Raw genomic sequence first — 18,064 nt, 5'->3', positions numbered from 1 at the left:
TGGGAAGAATTCAAATGCAGCCCTTGGAGATATGGATAAGTAACCTATCATCCAAAGTTGGAGTTCTCATTCTAAATCCTAAGCTTACTTATTTAGCAAGACAATTAAAGGCTAGCAAGTGAGAGTGGCTACACCTCCAGCACACCCAGGGAAACAAACTATTACCGAGTGAAAAGATTCACTAAGAGTGGGACAGTGGAAACGCAGGGCTAGAATCCTGGGCAGTGGAGGAGGACAAAGCAGAAACACAAATATAATAAGGAAGTGGGAGAAAATAATTTTTTAAAGGCACAGAAAAGATAATGAAAGCTACGATTAAAGTACACAGGGAAGTCCAGACACAGCCGTGTTCCCCTTTTCCTTCACTCTGCTATGAAGAAAACAGCCGTCTCAGACCTAAAGAATATGGATTAAACTGAAGTTCCCAACTCCCCTGTGTTAGTTTCCTGTTGCTGTGATAACAAATCACCAGGGGCGGCATGGCTTAAGACAACACAAATGTATCATCTTAGAGTTCTGGAGGTCAGAAGGAAAAACTGGGTTGGCAGGACTGCATTCCTTCTGGAGGTTCTAGGGGAAAAGCTGGTTCCTTGCTTTTCCTAGCTTCTGCAATCCACCTGCATTCCTTTGCTCATCGTCCCTTCCTCCATCTTTGAGGCACATCACTCCAACCTCTGCTCCAATCATCAAATTTCCTTCTCTTACTCTGACCCTCCTGCCTCTCTCTTTCCCTTATAAGGACCCTTGTAATTATACTGGACCCACTCGGATCATCCAGGGTAATCTCCCCATCTCAAGAGCCTAAACTTATTCACATCAGCAAAATCCCTTCTGCCATGTAAAGGTAACACATTCATAGGTTCTGGGGATCAGGATAAGGATATCTTTGGGGATTATTATCCTGCCTGCCAACCCCTCCTAGGTGACGTTTAGCTATTTTTCATCTTCCCAGTGGGGAAATTCTTATTTTAACTACAAGGGAACTATGACTCTATCATAATACCAAGAGAAATAAAAGATTTAATAAACGATTCTTACCAGTTTCCAATGAAACGAGGGTCATCCTGATTAAGGTGAACGGGACTTCTGGGATCAACGTAAAAACCAATAAGAAGTCCACCTAACAAATATCCCACTGCAGGACCAAGTGCTCCCATGACATACATGATGGCTGAGAAGACAGAAGGGGAAATGTGAAATATAACATCGTGTCATTTGTTTCAGTAGTTGTCTAATTTCAGTCATACCATGCATATGTCACAGTTAAATCCATTTAACAACTTCCAAAAACAGAGAACTTTAGAGATCCTGTCTATGTTGACATTTGGGTTTCAAACCATGTCCTTTATTTAACTGTTGTCTGTTGTCCTCTTAGAACATCAGAACTTCTTTGGTTACTTCTGAAAGTACAGACCTGGGCTAGTTATTAAGGCAGTCACTGGATAACCAAGAGAGGTTAACAGGTAGTCTCAAGGTAAGAAAAGAGCAAGAAGTAGATGTCCCTCATCCCAGCTAGAAGATATTCTAACGGGCTGAGGGAACTCGAGGCCAGTTTTGCCATGAAGCTGGATTCAGCACCCTCAAAGCACTAATATTTTCAAATCACCACTTGAGAATCAAAGAAGACCTCACAATGTGTTTGGTTTATTGTTAAATGAGGAATATTACTTAAAGGTTAATAAATCTCCTTAAATGGCATGAGTGAGACAGTCCAAATGGAAAGCACTAACGCACAGCTGAATTTGAAAAAATTTTAAAGCACGTGTCCAAAGGGAGAGAGGTGTTGACTGTCAGTAGATCAGAAAGGTTCTGATTCTGCCCAGAAAAATGTGGCCATCAAAATGGGCTTATAGGAAAAATGACAACAACAGATGCACTGTCATTTCTTTATATTATTTTCACTGCTGTGATTGAAATTTTTAAAATAAATAACATATTGCTAATTTGTAAATTTTGAGGTAGAATAGGGAATTCCTTGAAAGTCATAGAAAAATCTAGCTGCACTCCAACACGTTTTCCTCCTGTTGAAACTCAGTCATTTGGGGACAAATCAATAAACCCTTTTAAGATACCCCTGTGTGCAAGGCATGATAAACTCAGGTGATACATGCTTCTCATTTCTATTGCTTTCGTGCATTTTAACCAAAGAATAAATATGTGATTTGTCATATCCTTTAAATAGTACCTATTTACCAGAAAGCAAATTTGGACTAGTCCAAATCCCTTTGCCTGACTTTATCAGCTGCACCTAAATAAACACTGAATAACCCTATACTTCCTGTAACTTACAACTAGAGACAGTAATTTAACACCTGCTCCCACTTTCCTCACCATTTCCAAAGAGAAAAGCACAGTGTTTATTTATCTTACAGAATCATATGATTGTAACAATAAGACATTAGGTTCTTAGACTTCTCCATCTGTGTTTGGAAATGAAGAACCGAGGCATAGCAGCAAGTAATTGGCATTCTTTTGGACTCATGCTTTTAATAAAATAAAATTTGAATTTTGATAAATATCTTGGTCACCTCTCTGTTTACAGCCTAAAACAGAACTCAAGAATGGAAAGTGCTTTTTCAGTTTCAGGTATTCCCATAAGCACATGAAGATAAAACGTATGTTTACACCTCCAGGCAAACCAGCGCCATTTACAACTCAAAACTGTAATGAGGCCAAAATGTGACACAAATCATCTCCCCAAAATTGTCTTTCTGGCGTGAAAGAGACTGTCTGACAAACACAGAGGGAGGAAAAGGTATTTCCGCCATACTCTATGCCTGGGGCGTTTGCGTGGAGCATCTTGAAGCGCCAAGAAGCCGTGTGCGGGATGTGTGCTGGCAGGACCACACAACCAGCCGGTGAATGGCAAACCAATGAAATAACGTGCACCAAGAAACCTTAACTGCTTTATGAACTATAGATCAAGCTTTTTAAAATTCACTGATAGAATCAGAAAAATTCATTTTTATTATATAGCAAACAATGTTAAGTCCAATGGAATCACTCTCATTAACAGAAATACATATATGTACATCTACATATGTACATCTATATAACTATAGTACATGTTATACTATATAATATAGTACAATAACTATGCTAAATACATAAATATATGTTTATATATTCATAAATATATATCATACATATATGTATATATAATAACTTACTACTATAGTCCCATTTAGTAAATAAATCACTCTAGCCACTGAGTTAACATTTGTTAATTCATTAAGTAATGGCACTTATTCAGAGCTTTTTAGAGGGGCAAATTGTTAAAGCAAACCACTAACTCTCTCAGTCAAAAATTCCCAATCAGGACTTGAGGACATGGGGAGGGGGAAGGGTAAGCTGGGACGAAGTGAGAGAGTGGCATGGACATATATATACTACCAAATGTAAAACAGATAGCTAGTGGGAAGCAGCCGCATAGCACAGGGAGATCAGCTCTGTGCTTTGTGACCACCTAGAGGGGTGGGATAGGGAGGGAGGGAGGGAGACGCAAGAGGGAGGAGATATGGGGATATTGTGTATATGTATAGCTGATTCACTTTGTTATAAAGCAGAAACTAACACACCATTGTAAAGCAATTATATTATACTCCAGGAAAGATGTTAAAAAAAAAACATTCCCAATCAGCTCCTCCCCCCGCCCCAAAGAAACAACTCTACTTGGAGTTCAAGGGCGGGACGAGTAGGCCTGCTACCATTTCAATCCTAAAACCTCCTGCCTGTGCTTGGGCTCCAGGCAGACATTCAGAACAGGCCTGGGCAGAGCCAGCTCCCTTCCTCTGTGGCTCCCAGGGTGCGCCCCAGGCCTTTCTATCCCCCTGGATCCCACCCATTCTTCAAGGCCCAACCACGTCCAGCACTGGCCATCCTCCCCTGAGTGATCTCTCTCCTCAAAATCCCTGTAGACAATATACGGTCTCTCCCAGTGGCCTCCACAATTTTTCTCACACATCCCTATCGGTAAGAGGTTTGAAGCATGTACCCACAGTGTACTTTTCAGTAAAACACTGTGTACGTACCATTAGCCTCTGTCTCACAGCTCGAATCTATATTGGTAAATCCTGTTGGTTCTACCATCAAATCAGGTCCAATATGGCGCTCCGTACCTCCACCCTGGTCCAAGCCACCATCATCGCTCACCTGGAAAATTGCTCGAGGCCTTCCAGATGGTCTCTGTGCTCCTGTCCTTACTTCCCTCCAAAGTATTTTCAACACAGCGACCTTACTCATCCTCTAGAAACACGAGCCAGATCACATCGCTTCTTTGCTCACGCCCACCAGTGTCTTCCCATTCCACTCCCAGGAAAAAAGCCCAAGTCCTTTCACGTGGCTGCAAGGACCTGGCCACACCCTCGCCCCACCCCTCGGTCTCCACCCCCCAGCTATTCACTGGGCTCCAGGCGTACTGACCTCCTCACTCTTCTTCGTCCTTCCAGACACGTTCCCACATTAGGGTGTTAGTACGTGCTCTGTGCGTGGTGGGCAGGGGTGCCTTGCCCAGAGACAGCCACGTGGTTCATTCCCTTCGTTCCTCCAGGTAATTACTCTGTCCCTTCTCACCGAGACCTCACTCGGCCACGTCATCTAAAAAGTTACAACTCTTTCCCCCATTCTTCCCGTCGTTTCTCCTCAGCATGTATCACCACCTAACACACTTTATCTTTCCTTGGTTCATCTTGTTGATCCCCTGTTCTCCCCGACCAGACCGTAAGCTCCACGAGATCGGGGACGCCTGACGGAGGGGTTCACTGCTGTGTCCCCCGTACCCGGCAGTATAGGAGGCAACACCCACACTCACTCCCATTATTCATTACTCCCGTCACCCCCACGGAGTCTGCACCGTCTACGGCCATTAACAACAGATGTCAGTGACAAACTCTTCCTCAGTGTCTATCATCTCTTGAGACACTAGCTAATGACATAGATGTCAATCCGTATTTCATCTAGTGAACTTGGTAATTTCATGGTTTTTGACTGTGTCTCATCAGATGTGATTATACTATCACTGGTTTTTTTTCTCATGATGAGGAGCTTATACTGAGAAGACAGGCTATTCGATGAGCTAACAATAGAAACATAAATACAAGTTCCAGTCTTTTCTTCCTGCCCCCTCCGTGGATGGTCTCACACACCTCCCCTTTGAGAGAATGCTGGACCATTCCATTCTTTTTTTTTTTTTTTAACATCTTTATTGGAGTATAATTGCTTTACAATGGTGTGTTAGTTTCTGCTTTATAACAAAGTGAATCAGCTATACATCTACATATATCCCCATATCTCCTCCTTCTTGTGTCTCCCTCCCACCCTCCCTATCCCACCCCTCTAGGTGGTCACAAAGCACCGAGCAGATCTCCCTGTGCTATGCGGCTGCTTCCCACTAGCTACCTATTTTACATTTGGTAGTATATATATGTCCATGCCACTCTCTCACTTCGTCCCAGCTTACCCTTCCCCCTCCCCGTGTCCTCAATTCCATTCTCTACGTATGCGTCTTTATTCCTGTCCTGCCCCTAGGTTCTTCAGAACCATTTTTTGTTTTGTTTTGCATTTATCTTTTTAAAAACACTTTTCATCCGGGTTTTATTTTTTAATTAATTTTCAAGTTTTTCTTTTAAATCATTGATTACCTTCTAGTTCTCATACCTTAAGTAAGTTTACTTACTTTTTTAGCCTTATTTTTATTAGGCTAATTTCTTTATTTTTAAAAATTTGTTTGATTTCAAACTTTAAATCTTGTTATACTCCTGAATTTGAACTTATGTTTTTGTATTTGGCGGTTTCTCTTTCTTTTTTTTATCCTTCTGACAAGATCTTCTTTTAACAGTCTTTGTTTATCTTAGTCTTCTCTTACATTTTGCTTATTTTGTGATCAGTTTTAGCAGAAGCTTGTTAGAAGCTGGGCTGGGCCTCGTATCACATCTGGGCCCATCTCCCCACTGTCTCTGTGGTCCTGTCCCAGCTGCCCTGCATGGCTCCTCCCGCCAGGTAGGGATGGCAGCCTGAGCGACTCAGGGTTAATTCTGCCCTGGGCTCCAGGCTCGCTTTGCACACGGCTTATTTGATTAGCTGGACCCTATGATTGTTGTCTCGAATTATCCAGTAATGAGAAAATGCAAGTTCTAAATCCAAGGTCTCCGATGAATAAGCACCAACAGTAAGACAAGCCAGGCCCGCAGAGTGAAACAAACAAGGCAGAGGGTACCTCGTTCAGTTCCGCCTGCCCTGGGGAGGGTCCTACGGGTTGATCAACCTTCCCAGTGGCTCCTTGAGAGAAGCAGCACAATGCACCCTGCGATGCCAGCCTGCACCTGTTCCACCCCTGCAGTCGGACACCTCCGTTTCTCCATTTCTGGCAGAGTTGAAAGGCCCTCCTTCCTCATCACAAAAGCCCAACTTGGCTACAAAATTATCTCAAATAAGGTTGTTCCGTGAGATCAGCTGCGACCCAGGCAGCAGCTCTCTGAAGTCTACGGAATCTATGTCGGGTAACTCAACCTGCCCCTTGTTGGAGAGCAGGCAATTTTCTCTGCCCTTCTAGGTTCTTCTGGCTGGTCTAAGAATTCAACTGACATGAATCAGATTAACAGGAGAAAATCACACAAAAGTTTAATAACATGTATACATGGGAGAGACTCAGGAAAACTCAACTCACCAAAATGGCCGAAGCCATTATACCAAGGCCAAAGCCTTAAACACCAAGTTCAGCTAAAGACAAAAGAGGATGTTGGGGGTAGTGGTTCGGGACCTCAAAGGGGAGGAAGGCAATTCACATGGAGACGGAAAAGCAAAGATCTGGTAAATGAATGCTTGCTGGGTCAGGCAGAGACTCCGGGACACAGAGAGGAATTTTAACAAACAGACTTCGCTAGGTTCCTCCCTGCCCACACACGTAGTTCCTCCATAGTTATCTACAGTGATAGCTCCCTTCCTGGAACAGGTCCTCTATCTACACTTTTATGCGCTTAGGGGGAAGGTCAAATGTTCTTCCCGAGTCTTTGGGGCCTTGATTATTTTCAGCTCGAAATAATCCCATGCCAAAGAGATATTTGGGGTGGTAAGTTTTCCTCCCCTACACCCTAAATCCCAAGAAATGACTCCAGAACTTCCTCACAGTGGTCAGTCAAGCAGCCACGAGCCTCACTGGACCTGGGAAACCGAGGGGCCCAATCAAAACCAGCGAAGATCCCAATATCACAGAGGGCTTCGCAGTCACCTCCTTCCTGGCCTCATACCCCAAATAGTTGAGCAGCACTCCACATCGCGGGGTCACAGGTCACTCACTCAGCCATGCCCTCTGTGATGCCAGGCCCTGGGACAAGGAGGGGGCATTGCAAAGGTGAGTAAGAGGGGTGCGTGGTCCCCCAGAAAGAAACACGTAAAACCAACTATGATTCAAGGCTCAGTGATTAAATACAACCAACACCAACGACGCGCTGTGGACCACAGGGAAAGAACGATGCATTGTAACCGCTGAGGAGAGAGGACAGAGAGAGCTTCATGGAAAAGAGGGCTCCTGGCCTAAGCCTGCAAGGATGGGAGAAAGGACACCAGCGGCTGAGGGGTTCTCGTGGCACAGGCGTGGGGATTTGGAAGCGCCCAACGTGTTCAGGGAACTAACTGCAGGTGATCTTACAGCGGGCGGGGGGAGGTAGAGAAGAGGGCCCACCGCCGCCGCCATCCCCGTCCCACCCGGGGGCCTCGGTACCCAGCTGTGTGCGGCCTGCCAGACGCTCTGCTCTGAGACAGTGAGGGGGGGAGCAACAGCCCACTGGCTTCCCCTACCATTCAGCATCCTTAAGAAGAGCTTTTCCTGTTGCTGAGGAACAAGTAACTTCCACTGTGCGGTGGAGGGCAGGCCTTCTAGCAAGGGGAATCGGGGCCCTGGTCCTGGGCCTCCCGAGCACTTGTTTCTCTCCTGCCACTCCCCTCCCCTCCCTCTCTCCCTCCTACATCAGGGTGGGAGGGAGTCCAGGGTACCACGTCATGGCCGGAGGCCTCTCCTGCCACCTCATCCCTGCTGTCCCCAGCTCTTGGGAGTGTAAACAATTCTCCTTCTCACGCATTCTCCTCATTTATGGGCAGGATTCAGTGAAAGAACCACTACCCTCCACTGGGGCGGGAAGGGGGGAAATCTTTTCTTTCCACCTGTTCAGTTCCCATGCTCCCTTCTTCCAAGGAAAGCCATTCCGCTTTCCTTCGGGACCATCCATCTCCTCACCGCACAGTCTTGGCGGCCTGTCAGTCACGGAGCCCCGTCCTTGGTGGCTCATCGGTGGACAGGGGACGAACCCAGGCCAATCGATCAGATGCTCTTCTTCTCCTTGTAATATTTTCCCCCGGATCCCCATGTGGCTCACTCCCCTACTTCTTCCTGATCTCTGCTCAAATATCACCCCTTAGCGTAGCCAACGCTCACCCCATATCTAACAGGACACCTCGTTCCCCACCCTCACCATGTCTGATCACCTTACCCTGCTGGAGTTCTCACTGTGGCACACATCACCATACAACGTGACATTTGGGGGCAGGGGGGGAGCTGCTTATTATCTGTCTCTCCCACTGGAATGTCAGTTCCGCGAGAACAAGGACTTTTTTCAGGGATGCCTTATCAATCCCTACGCACTGCTGACCATCGGCACTAATAAACGTTGTTGAACAGAGACACCAGGCAGGCATGGCCTTCCACCCTTGAGTGAAGTAACAGAAGCCGTCAGAGTGGATTCATCCTTGCAACACTGCCCTCCATCCACGGCTCGTGCTCCCTGGATCCCTGGGGCTGCCCTGTCCTGTGTGCCATCTCTATCCCCCTTTCCCATGAAGTGCTGGGTGTGACAGAGGTGGTTCCCGTGCTTTACAGTCACAGAGCACTGACCCTCGCCCCACCCCACTCCAGACCTGACCCTTACCTCTGCCAGGCCCTCCACGGGCCACCATCCTCCCCTGCTGGGCTTCCCAAATCCTCAGAGCCTCTTTGTAACTGGCCTGGATTTGCCATACACTCATTTGAACTTGACCTTTAATGGACCAGCCCCTGCATCTGTGTTGCTCTCCACCTCCCACTACTCATCCCTCTCTATCCACCGCTTTCCAGTGTCCCCTCTAGGGCAGGACCTACTTTCTCAGTGACCCACGTGGCGGTGCATGCCTCTAGGAACTGATGCTGACAGGGGTTTAGGTTACAAGTAAAATTCAGGCTCAGTCTCAGGACCTGGGCTCACACCCAGGGTGCTCCCACAGAGAAACGTTTTGCATACCTGCCTAAGGTCCTCAAATGACCACCAAACCCATCTGGGGCACAGTGATAGGAGGTCGCCTTCTTGAATATATTTGGTAGCACAGCTACTATACACAACAAAAGGACATGAAAAGCAAGCCACACTTCACTGCAACACAGCAGCTGTGACACCAACTGACACTCAACTTGCACAGCTTCTTGAAAATTAGCCAAGGTACTTCATAGCACCAGAGCGCCAGGTTGAAGGAAAATATTCCCTCACTCATGCCTTCCACTCACAAGCACAGGCAGATAAGAGACCTCTGATCTCGGTTATTTTGAGCAGCAACTTTTTTTTCTTTTAAGTGATTCAGTTATTTCGACACAGGCCTGACAGCAAAAGAAGAGCTGCCACAGCAGTCAGGGAAGAGTCTATCACTTCGCTAAAACATTCAGAGAGCACCTTAGATCGCAAATGAGAATATGAGGGAGATGGCTTTAAGTAGATTCCCAGTGTTTTTTCCTCTCTACCATAGCAAACAATAGTTGGTTGACACTCACCATCTTTCTTTAGAAATACTTTCAAAGTCATTTGTAGTCTAAAAGGAAACACACAAGTACGTATGGAAACAGCCAGTTGCACTTAATTCATACCTGGGGCATGGTGGGGGGAGGGTAATGTGCTGTGGCTTTAAAACATCAAATTGGCCACCTGTGAGTGACCACTGTCTATAAATTTAATCTAGTCCTCAGGAAGGACCACAAGGATAGCTACCGTGAAAGCATGAAAAAAAATTAAGTCAAAAATGTTTTAATTGTAATTTGGGGGCAAAAAGAAAGTTTTATTAGAAATAGACTCACAGACATAGAAATTAAACTTATGGTTACCAAAGGGGAGGGGGGAGGGATAAATTAGGAGTTTGGGATTAAAATATACATACTACTATATATAAAACAGAAAACCAACAAGGACCTACTGTATAGCACAGGGAACTATATTCAATATCTTGTAATAACCTATAATGAAAGAGAGTGTAAAATATATATATATATATATATATATATATATATATATATATTTATATATAGATGTATAACTGGGACTCCCCTGGTGGCACAGTGGTTAAGAATCCACCTGCCAATGCAGGGCACACAGGTTCGAGCCCTGGTCCGGGAAGATCCCACGTGCCGCGGAGAAACTAAGCCCACACGCCACAACTACTGAGCCTGCACTCTAGAACCCACGAGCCACAACTACTGAGCCCACATGCCACAACTACTGAGCCCACATGCCACAACTACTGAAGCCTGAGCACCTAGAGCCTGTGCTCTGCAACAAGAGAAGCCACCGCAATGAGAAGTCCGCGCACTGCAATGAAAAGTAGCCCCCGCTCGCCACAACAAGAGAAAGCCCATGCGCAGCAACAAAGACCCAATGCAGCCAAAAATTAATTAATAAATAATAATAATAAACTAATAACTTAAAAAAAAGATACTGTAATCAAGACAACGTATTATTGGCTTAAAGATAGACAAACAGATCAATGGAATAGGAAAGAAAGTCCAGAAACAGGCCCACACATATATATGGACAACAGTCCTTTGACAAAGAAGTAAAGATAATTCCATTGAAAAAGGATATTCTTTTCAACAAATGGTGCTGAAACCATTAGATATCCATATAAGAAAGGAACTGAAAATAGATCACTGACCTAAATGTAAAACCTAAAACTATAAAACTTCTATAAAACTATAAAACTTCTAAAACAATTGGGGAAAATATTTTTAAACAGACAGTTTACCAGAGAATATCTGTGGATGGCAAATAAGAACATGCAAGATGTTCAGTATCATTAATCATTAGGGAAGTGCAAATTAAAACCACAATGAGGGGAAAGGGGGGAAGTAAATAAGGAGTTTTGGATTAATATGTACACACTACTATATATAAAATAGATAACCAACAAGGACCTACTGTATAGCACGGGGAACTCTACTCAATATTTTGTAATAACCTGTAAGGGAAAAGAATCTGAAAAAAAAAAAAAATATATATATATATATATATATTTATATATCTGAATCACTGTGCTGTACACCTGAAACACAACATTGTAAATCAACTATACTTCAGTTTAAAAAAAACCACAATGAGATACCACTAAACTCCTATTCAAATGGTTAAAATTAAAAAGATAATTATACAAAGTACTGGTGAGTATGTCAAGCAATTAGAACTCTCATGCACTGCAAAGGTGAAACATAAAATGTTACAGACACTTTGGAAAACAGTTTGGTAGTGTCTTAAGGAGTTAGACATATAACTACCCTATGGTTCAAGCATTTCACTCCTAGGTATTTTCACAAAAGATATGAAAACATGCGTCCATACGAAGGGTTACATACAAATATTCAGAGCAGGTCTATTTGTAGGAGCCAAGAACCGGAAACAACAAAAACGTCCATCAAGAGGTGAGCGGATAGGGCTTCCCTGGTGGCGCAGTGGTTGAGAATCTGCCTGCCAATGCAGGGGACACGGGTTCGAGCCCTGGTCTGGGAGGATCCCACATGCCGCGGAGCAACTAGGCCCGTGAGCCACAACTACTGAGCCTGCGCGTCTGGAGCCTGTGCTCCGCAACAAGAGAGGCCGCGATAGTGAGAGGCCCGCGCACCGCGATGAAGAGTGGCCCCCGCTCGCCGCAACTAGAGAAAGCCCTCGCACAGAAACGAAGACCCAACACAGCCAAAAAATAAATAATTAATTAATTAATTAATTAAATTAAAAAAAAAAGAGGTGAGCGGATAAACTAATTGTAGTATATTCATACAATGTAATACTATTTAGCAATACAAAGAAATGAATTATTGATACACACTAAAACATGGATAAATCTCAAAATAATTACGCTCAGTGAAAGAAAGTAGACATAGAAAAGTCCATACTGTATAATTCAACTTATAAAATTCTAGAAAATGCAAACTAATCTAAAGTAATAAAAAAAACCAGTCTGTGGTGATGGGGCGGGAGGAGGCCAAGCAGAAGGGAGGGATTACAGAGAAACTCAAGGAAGCTTTTGGCAATGTTGCATAGTCTTACAGTCTTGATTGTGGTGATGGTTTCACGGGTACATATATATATCAAAGCTTATCAAATTATATATTTTAATTATGTGCAGCTTACGTCAGCTTCACCTCAAGGGGAAAAAAGACATTTTTCTAAAAGTGGGTTCTGGTGATGGTTGCGCAATTCTATAAATTTACTAAAAATCATTGGATTATATTCTTCAACTGGATAAACTTTATGGTATGTAAATTATGAGTCAGGAAGTCATTTAAAAAAAGACTAGAAGGAAACACACCATGTATTGAAAGTTGTTAGCTGAGGGTACTGAAATTACAATGGGATTTTTTCTTGTTTTCTTTATAACGTTCCATATTTTCAGGTTTTTCTAATTGAATACAAATTTTAATAACTAAAAAATTTTTTTCAAACATACCTTCTGGAATTAGTACTTTTATCTCTTTCAGCTACTAATAATCAGCTAACAAATGTATCATCTTTGTGTAAATTTATAATAAATATATTTTTTAAAACTTGAAGGAAGCCTATACAGGATAATGGACTTTTTTGTTGGTCTTATATCTACGGCACCTCCTACAGGGGCACCTGACACATAGTGAGCACTCAGTGCATACCTGATGGATAAGCACACAGTATCTGTAAAGCAATTCTCCATTTTTTTAATGATCGATCTGACCAATAGTTCATGATGACTTCTCCCAGGCTAAATTATTATAATAATTAGGGATGGGCAAACTACCGGCCAAATCCGGTAAATGAAGTTTTATTGGAACCCAGCCATATGCATTCATTTATACATTGTGCGTAACTACTTTCAACCACAGCAGCAGAATTGAGTAGTTGCTATAAAGACTGTATGGCCCTCAGAGTAAAATATTTACTATTCAGCCCTTTATAGAAAAAGTTTGCCTGGGAAAGTGGGAGGTACAAACTATCGGGTATAAGATAGGCTACAAGGATGTATTTTACAACACGGGGAATATAGCCAATATTTTGTAATAACTGTAAATGGAGTGTAACCTTTAAAAATTGTTTAAAAAATAAAAAATTTTTTTAAATTCTTAAAATTAAAAAAAAAAGTTTGGCAACCCTTTCATGACAGTCATTTATTGCATATTTACCATCAACTAAATGTTTGCACACATTATTTTGTTTCTTAATTTTCACCTCTAAGGGAGTTATAATCATCTAAGCTATGGATATAAATCACAGAGGTATGGGTGAGATGTTGTTTAAATGCATATCTGGAAAAGCCACTTCTCTATAAATGTGTTATTTTTAATCAGTTATCTACGTAGAGTATAAATGTAAAAGTAAGGAATATTTGTATAAAAAAGAAATTCATTTGTAAAGTCCATCTTTCCAAAGTTGGCAATTTCTCAAAGATTTAATTTCTAAGATTATAAACCCCACATACTATTTTATAGTTGGACTATAATTCACTGTGAAGTAGAATAACTATCTTCCAGAAACTACACTAGGCACTTTACATCTTCTGTGCCACTCAACACTAACAACTTCGTGGAGGAAAAAAATATATTTTCGTTCTCAATTTACAGATGAGAAAGCTGAGTCCCTGAGCAGTTAAGATCAGCAATTAGTAAGTGGCAGAGCCAAAATCAGAACTTGGCTCTATCTGAAACCAAAGCCTATCTTCTCTCCATTTGTGGACACATGTCTCCAAAATACAAAAAAGCAACAAGAGTTTAATTATAAGAAGTATATAGGGGAATTCCCTGGCAATCCAGTGGTTAGGACTCCATGCTTTCACTGCCAAGGGCGCAGGTTCAATCCCTGGTCAGGGAACTAGGATCCCATAAGCCGCGTGGCAAGGCCAAAAAAAAAGTTATTTAAAAAAAAGAGAGAGAATTGTATACGTCTCTACTGCCAAGGAAATTAAACCTATTAGAGCTGAAAATTCCAAAATATTTTTGTAACTGTTAGTAACAGGAGTTTTAGAAGCATTCTAAATAAAAAAGAAACTCGCTATTTAGATTTCCGTCTCCAGTTTCATCCCTAATTGGCTGCCATAAGGATGGCAGAGAAACGTACATTATCTGAAAAATACATTCCAAATATGTTGTATGACATTTACTTCAATATTACGGTGAAGACTCATAAGAGCACACCAGCTGTTAACAGCAGATTAAATTTACCTCCTGGGAAGGATGTCACTGCCAAGAAACACCTTCCAGGTAAACAGCCATGGGTATGACACAACTCCTGTTTGCTTTCCAGGCACTCAAAGAAGCATGATTCTCCCAGGAAAGATCCAAGTCTAGAGCAACGCTTAGACATAAGAGAGCAATCTCATGTGCAAATGTCCCTGCAGTCACTGGCATCATCGCGGCCATCCACTAGATCTTATAGACATTCGAGTGATATAAACTTTTCAGGACAGCTTTAATGTTACCCTCCCACCACCCCATCAATCCACAGAAATTAGTTCTATCACAGTAGGTGCTTCCACTAGGGCTCACTATAAAACTTATTCTTGTATTTAGAGAAGCGTTCATACTCAAAGTCTACAGTCACTGATGGGAGAACTATTACCAAAAGATAACATTGGGCACTTATTATATGTAAGATACTGTGCTAAACGCCTTTATATGTATTTTCTCACTTCAACTTCACAGCAGCCTTATGAGGTATGTACTGTTGTCCTAATTTAAGGCATTCTCCTTTGTAATCACCTCATTGATGAAGGGATAGAATAAATTCAACCCAATTAAAAATAGATAATCCCTGACTCTTTGTTATCTAACAATAATGAAGATAATTTATCAATACAAGCACTTTTACTAAGTTACTATACTCGCCACCACGGATTTGTCCTCATCTCTTCCCTACTAATGTGGCCAGACTCCCACAGAGACACCTGAAGAGTGAAATCAGAAGAGCCTTAAGTCATTTCAATTCATGGCATCTAGCACTACGACACATCAACCTCTTCTTATGAAGAGTAACTTTATTCTTTCTAACTTCTGATCCATTTCTGATCAATCGAAATTCCGACCTATACATGCCCTAAATTGACATACCTTTTTTCCCCCATTGGAAGTTGCGACGGTTAATTTTATGTGTCAGCTTGACTGGGTAAGGGATGCCCAGACAACTGGTAAAACTATTTCTGGGTGCGTCTGTGAGGGTGTTTTTAGAAGATTAGCATTTGCGTCAATAGACTGAGTAAAGAGATCCACCCTCACCAAAGTGTGTGGGCATCATCCGATCCTATGAGGGCCCAGATAGGACAAAAAGGTGGAGGCAGGGCAAATTCTCTCTCTTCTTGAGCTAGGATGTCCACCTTCCCTTGTCCTCAGACATCGGAGCTCTCAATTCTCATGCCTTCAGACTCCAGAACTCACACCAGCAGCCCCTCAATTCTCAGGCTTTTGGACTTGAACTGAAGGTCACCCCCAGCTTTCCTGGTTCTCCAGCTTGCAGATGGCAAACTGTGGGACTTCTCAGCCTCTATAGCCACATGAGCCAATTCCTACAGAAATCTCCTCGTATAAATATATCTCTCCTATTCTGTTTCTCTGGAGAACCCTAACATAGATTTGCTTCAAATAGCTAACTTTTTCTTTATGTCATATGATTGTCATAATTAAGCGGTATCCAGCCCCTGACCTGAAAGAAGCTATTAGCTTCACAGGCAGACCTAGTCATCAGCACCTGCATCTGCTTTCGCACGACTGTAATTAATCAAGGTTGTCTTTGTTAGCTAATAACATGAACTCAGGTCCAAGATTGCTCAGCCCAAACCCTTGAGGCTGGATGTGCCTTGGAATGAAGACTTTTTCTCATTTTACAAAAGTAAAGGGTGATTGATGCTGTATATTATGCAACTCCCCCAGCAGAGTCTGGAACGGTGCTCCAAAATCAGGCATGCTACTGTTTCTGCAACAATGAATGAACGAATATTCACACTAAGTGTGATTTAAAAACTAGCCACTATCAGATCAGGCCTGGTTTTGCCATGGAATAAGTTGCAAAACTAACTTTTAGATTTCAAAGTAGCAGTAGAAAATGTTTGAAGTTATTATGAGAATTGGCATATGAGAATAGGTGTCAGGCACCAGCTATGCACCATCTCTGAAGAGTGTGTTACTCAACCGATTAAAGAACACTTCCCAAATTTCGGATCAAACCCAATATTGGCATTAGCCCTTTATTTGATTGGATTTCTCCTTTTGAATAGTACTTCTACCTCTCTTTGATTATAAGATTTCAGTATCATTAGAGATCTCCATAGCAAGTCAAGAGGTAGATTTAAAAGAAAAAAAATCACAAAATTTCAAATTATTTCAGGGGATTCAGACGGCCACAGGATCAACCCTTAGGTTATTCACTAGTTCTGCTCCTTTGACCAAAATTATATGTTGACGATCATCCCCTTAAGGCAGCTTTGCTTCTTTTAGTGAATTTCTGTATGATCATCCCATAATTCTGAAATTTGTGTTTATTCTACCACTAGTAGGAAAAACACAGTTTAAAAAAATAAAAGGCAGTGAAAAAGTTCAAAGTGTTCATATTGAATTGGAGAGTAATTTGCTGAGTCCAAAACGAGCATACAGACACCAGGGCAAATCTCATTACCTGTCCTAGGTCATGGTCACAGTAATCAGCTTAAGTGATCCAGTCCTCCTCACTGTCTACTCCACATTTACCCTAGTAATTTGGATTAGTCCTCATCCAAACCCTGCCAGCTCAGCTTGAAAAATGCTGGCCTACATTATATCTTTTGGGATTTTTTATAAACATGATACTCAAAGAGTCACAAACATTGTAATGTATGAGACTACAGTGAGGGTGGTAGTAATCCCTTATACCTCCCATGAACAGTTCATGCTAACAACCCTGGTATAAAATGATTACATGTGTAATTACCATTTTTAATGTGCATTTAGTTCAAACAATGAATCAGACACTATAACAATATAATGTATGATCATCTTATTCCTTAAATAAGATGCTTTCCTACTGTGCATCTTAATTACAGAACAAGGGAAGCATTCCAACTAAAATCATAGTGTTAGTATGGTCTAAAATTATCTTCCCACAAATATGAAAGTTTTTGCTGTAGCAAATATCTTAGCTTGCATTCCCCCAGAAGCAGAGCCTAAGACAAGGATTTGAGTCCAAGTAGTTTAGCATGATTCTGGAATACATGGATACTGAGTTTAGGGAAACCACACACAGTGCTGACTCATCTAAATGCCATCTGACTCTGAAAAACCCTCAAACGTATATATTAATTTGTACACACATAATAATTGATTTTATTTCTCTGTGTGTGTGTGTGTTCCAGCCCCCAAGAAACACGTTTTGTTTTCAAGCAGTAGAAATTGGCTGTGCCTCTCAGCCAATAACCGGGGTGAAGATGTCTGCACAGTTCTTGGCTTCCTTTTTGTCCATTTATTTGTGAACAATTTTGACCCCTGTTGTCCAAAAAAATATATACAAGTAATAGTGCTGGACATTTGAGCCAAACAAACCCAGGAGGGGAATAAGCCTGGAGGTGGAAGAGCAAGTACCTGTAAGTTTTATGTTCGTTGAGAGTCATCAAGGATATGGTCAAGGACACAGAGGGTGAAGGTCAGCAGGCAGGTGGCATGGGTGAAGGAAGCCCTTTGATATTCTGAGGGCATCATAAACAGAACTGCAGCCCAGAAAGATGCATCCACAACCGAGAGAGGTGAACTGGGAAGAATAAGGCCAGAGGCAGTCACGACTCCAGGGGACCTGAAGGGAAC

At 42.3% G+C, this 18,064-nt stretch overlaps 1 protein-coding gene across 1 annotated transcript in view; it reads right to left on the bottom strand.

Annotated features, from left to right (window-relative positions):
• SLCO5A1 (solute carrier organic anion transporter family member 5A1) overlaps positions 1 to 18,064 on the bottom strand; it is a 123,188-nt gene that overhangs the window by 74,118 nt on the left and 31,006 nt on the right. Inside the window, exon 2 of the mRNA XM_036830374.1 lies at positions 1,039 to 1,171. Within this exon, the coding sequence (XP_036686269.1) occupies positions 1,039 to 1,171 (133 nt within the window). The remainder of the gene's footprint in view (positions 1 to 1,038; positions 1,172 to 18,064) is intronic.

This window comes from Balaenoptera musculus, chromosome 17 (assembly GCF_009873245.2).
Source record: "Balaenoptera musculus isolate JJ_BM4_2016_0621 chromosome 17, mBalMus1.pri.v3, whole genome shotgun sequence".
NCBI lineage: Eukaryota > Metazoa > Chordata > Mammalia > Artiodactyla > Balaenopteridae > Balaenoptera > Balaenoptera musculus.
The sequence above is the reverse complement of the archived record's forward strand: the minus strand, read 5'-3'. Positions and strand labels throughout refer to the sequence as shown.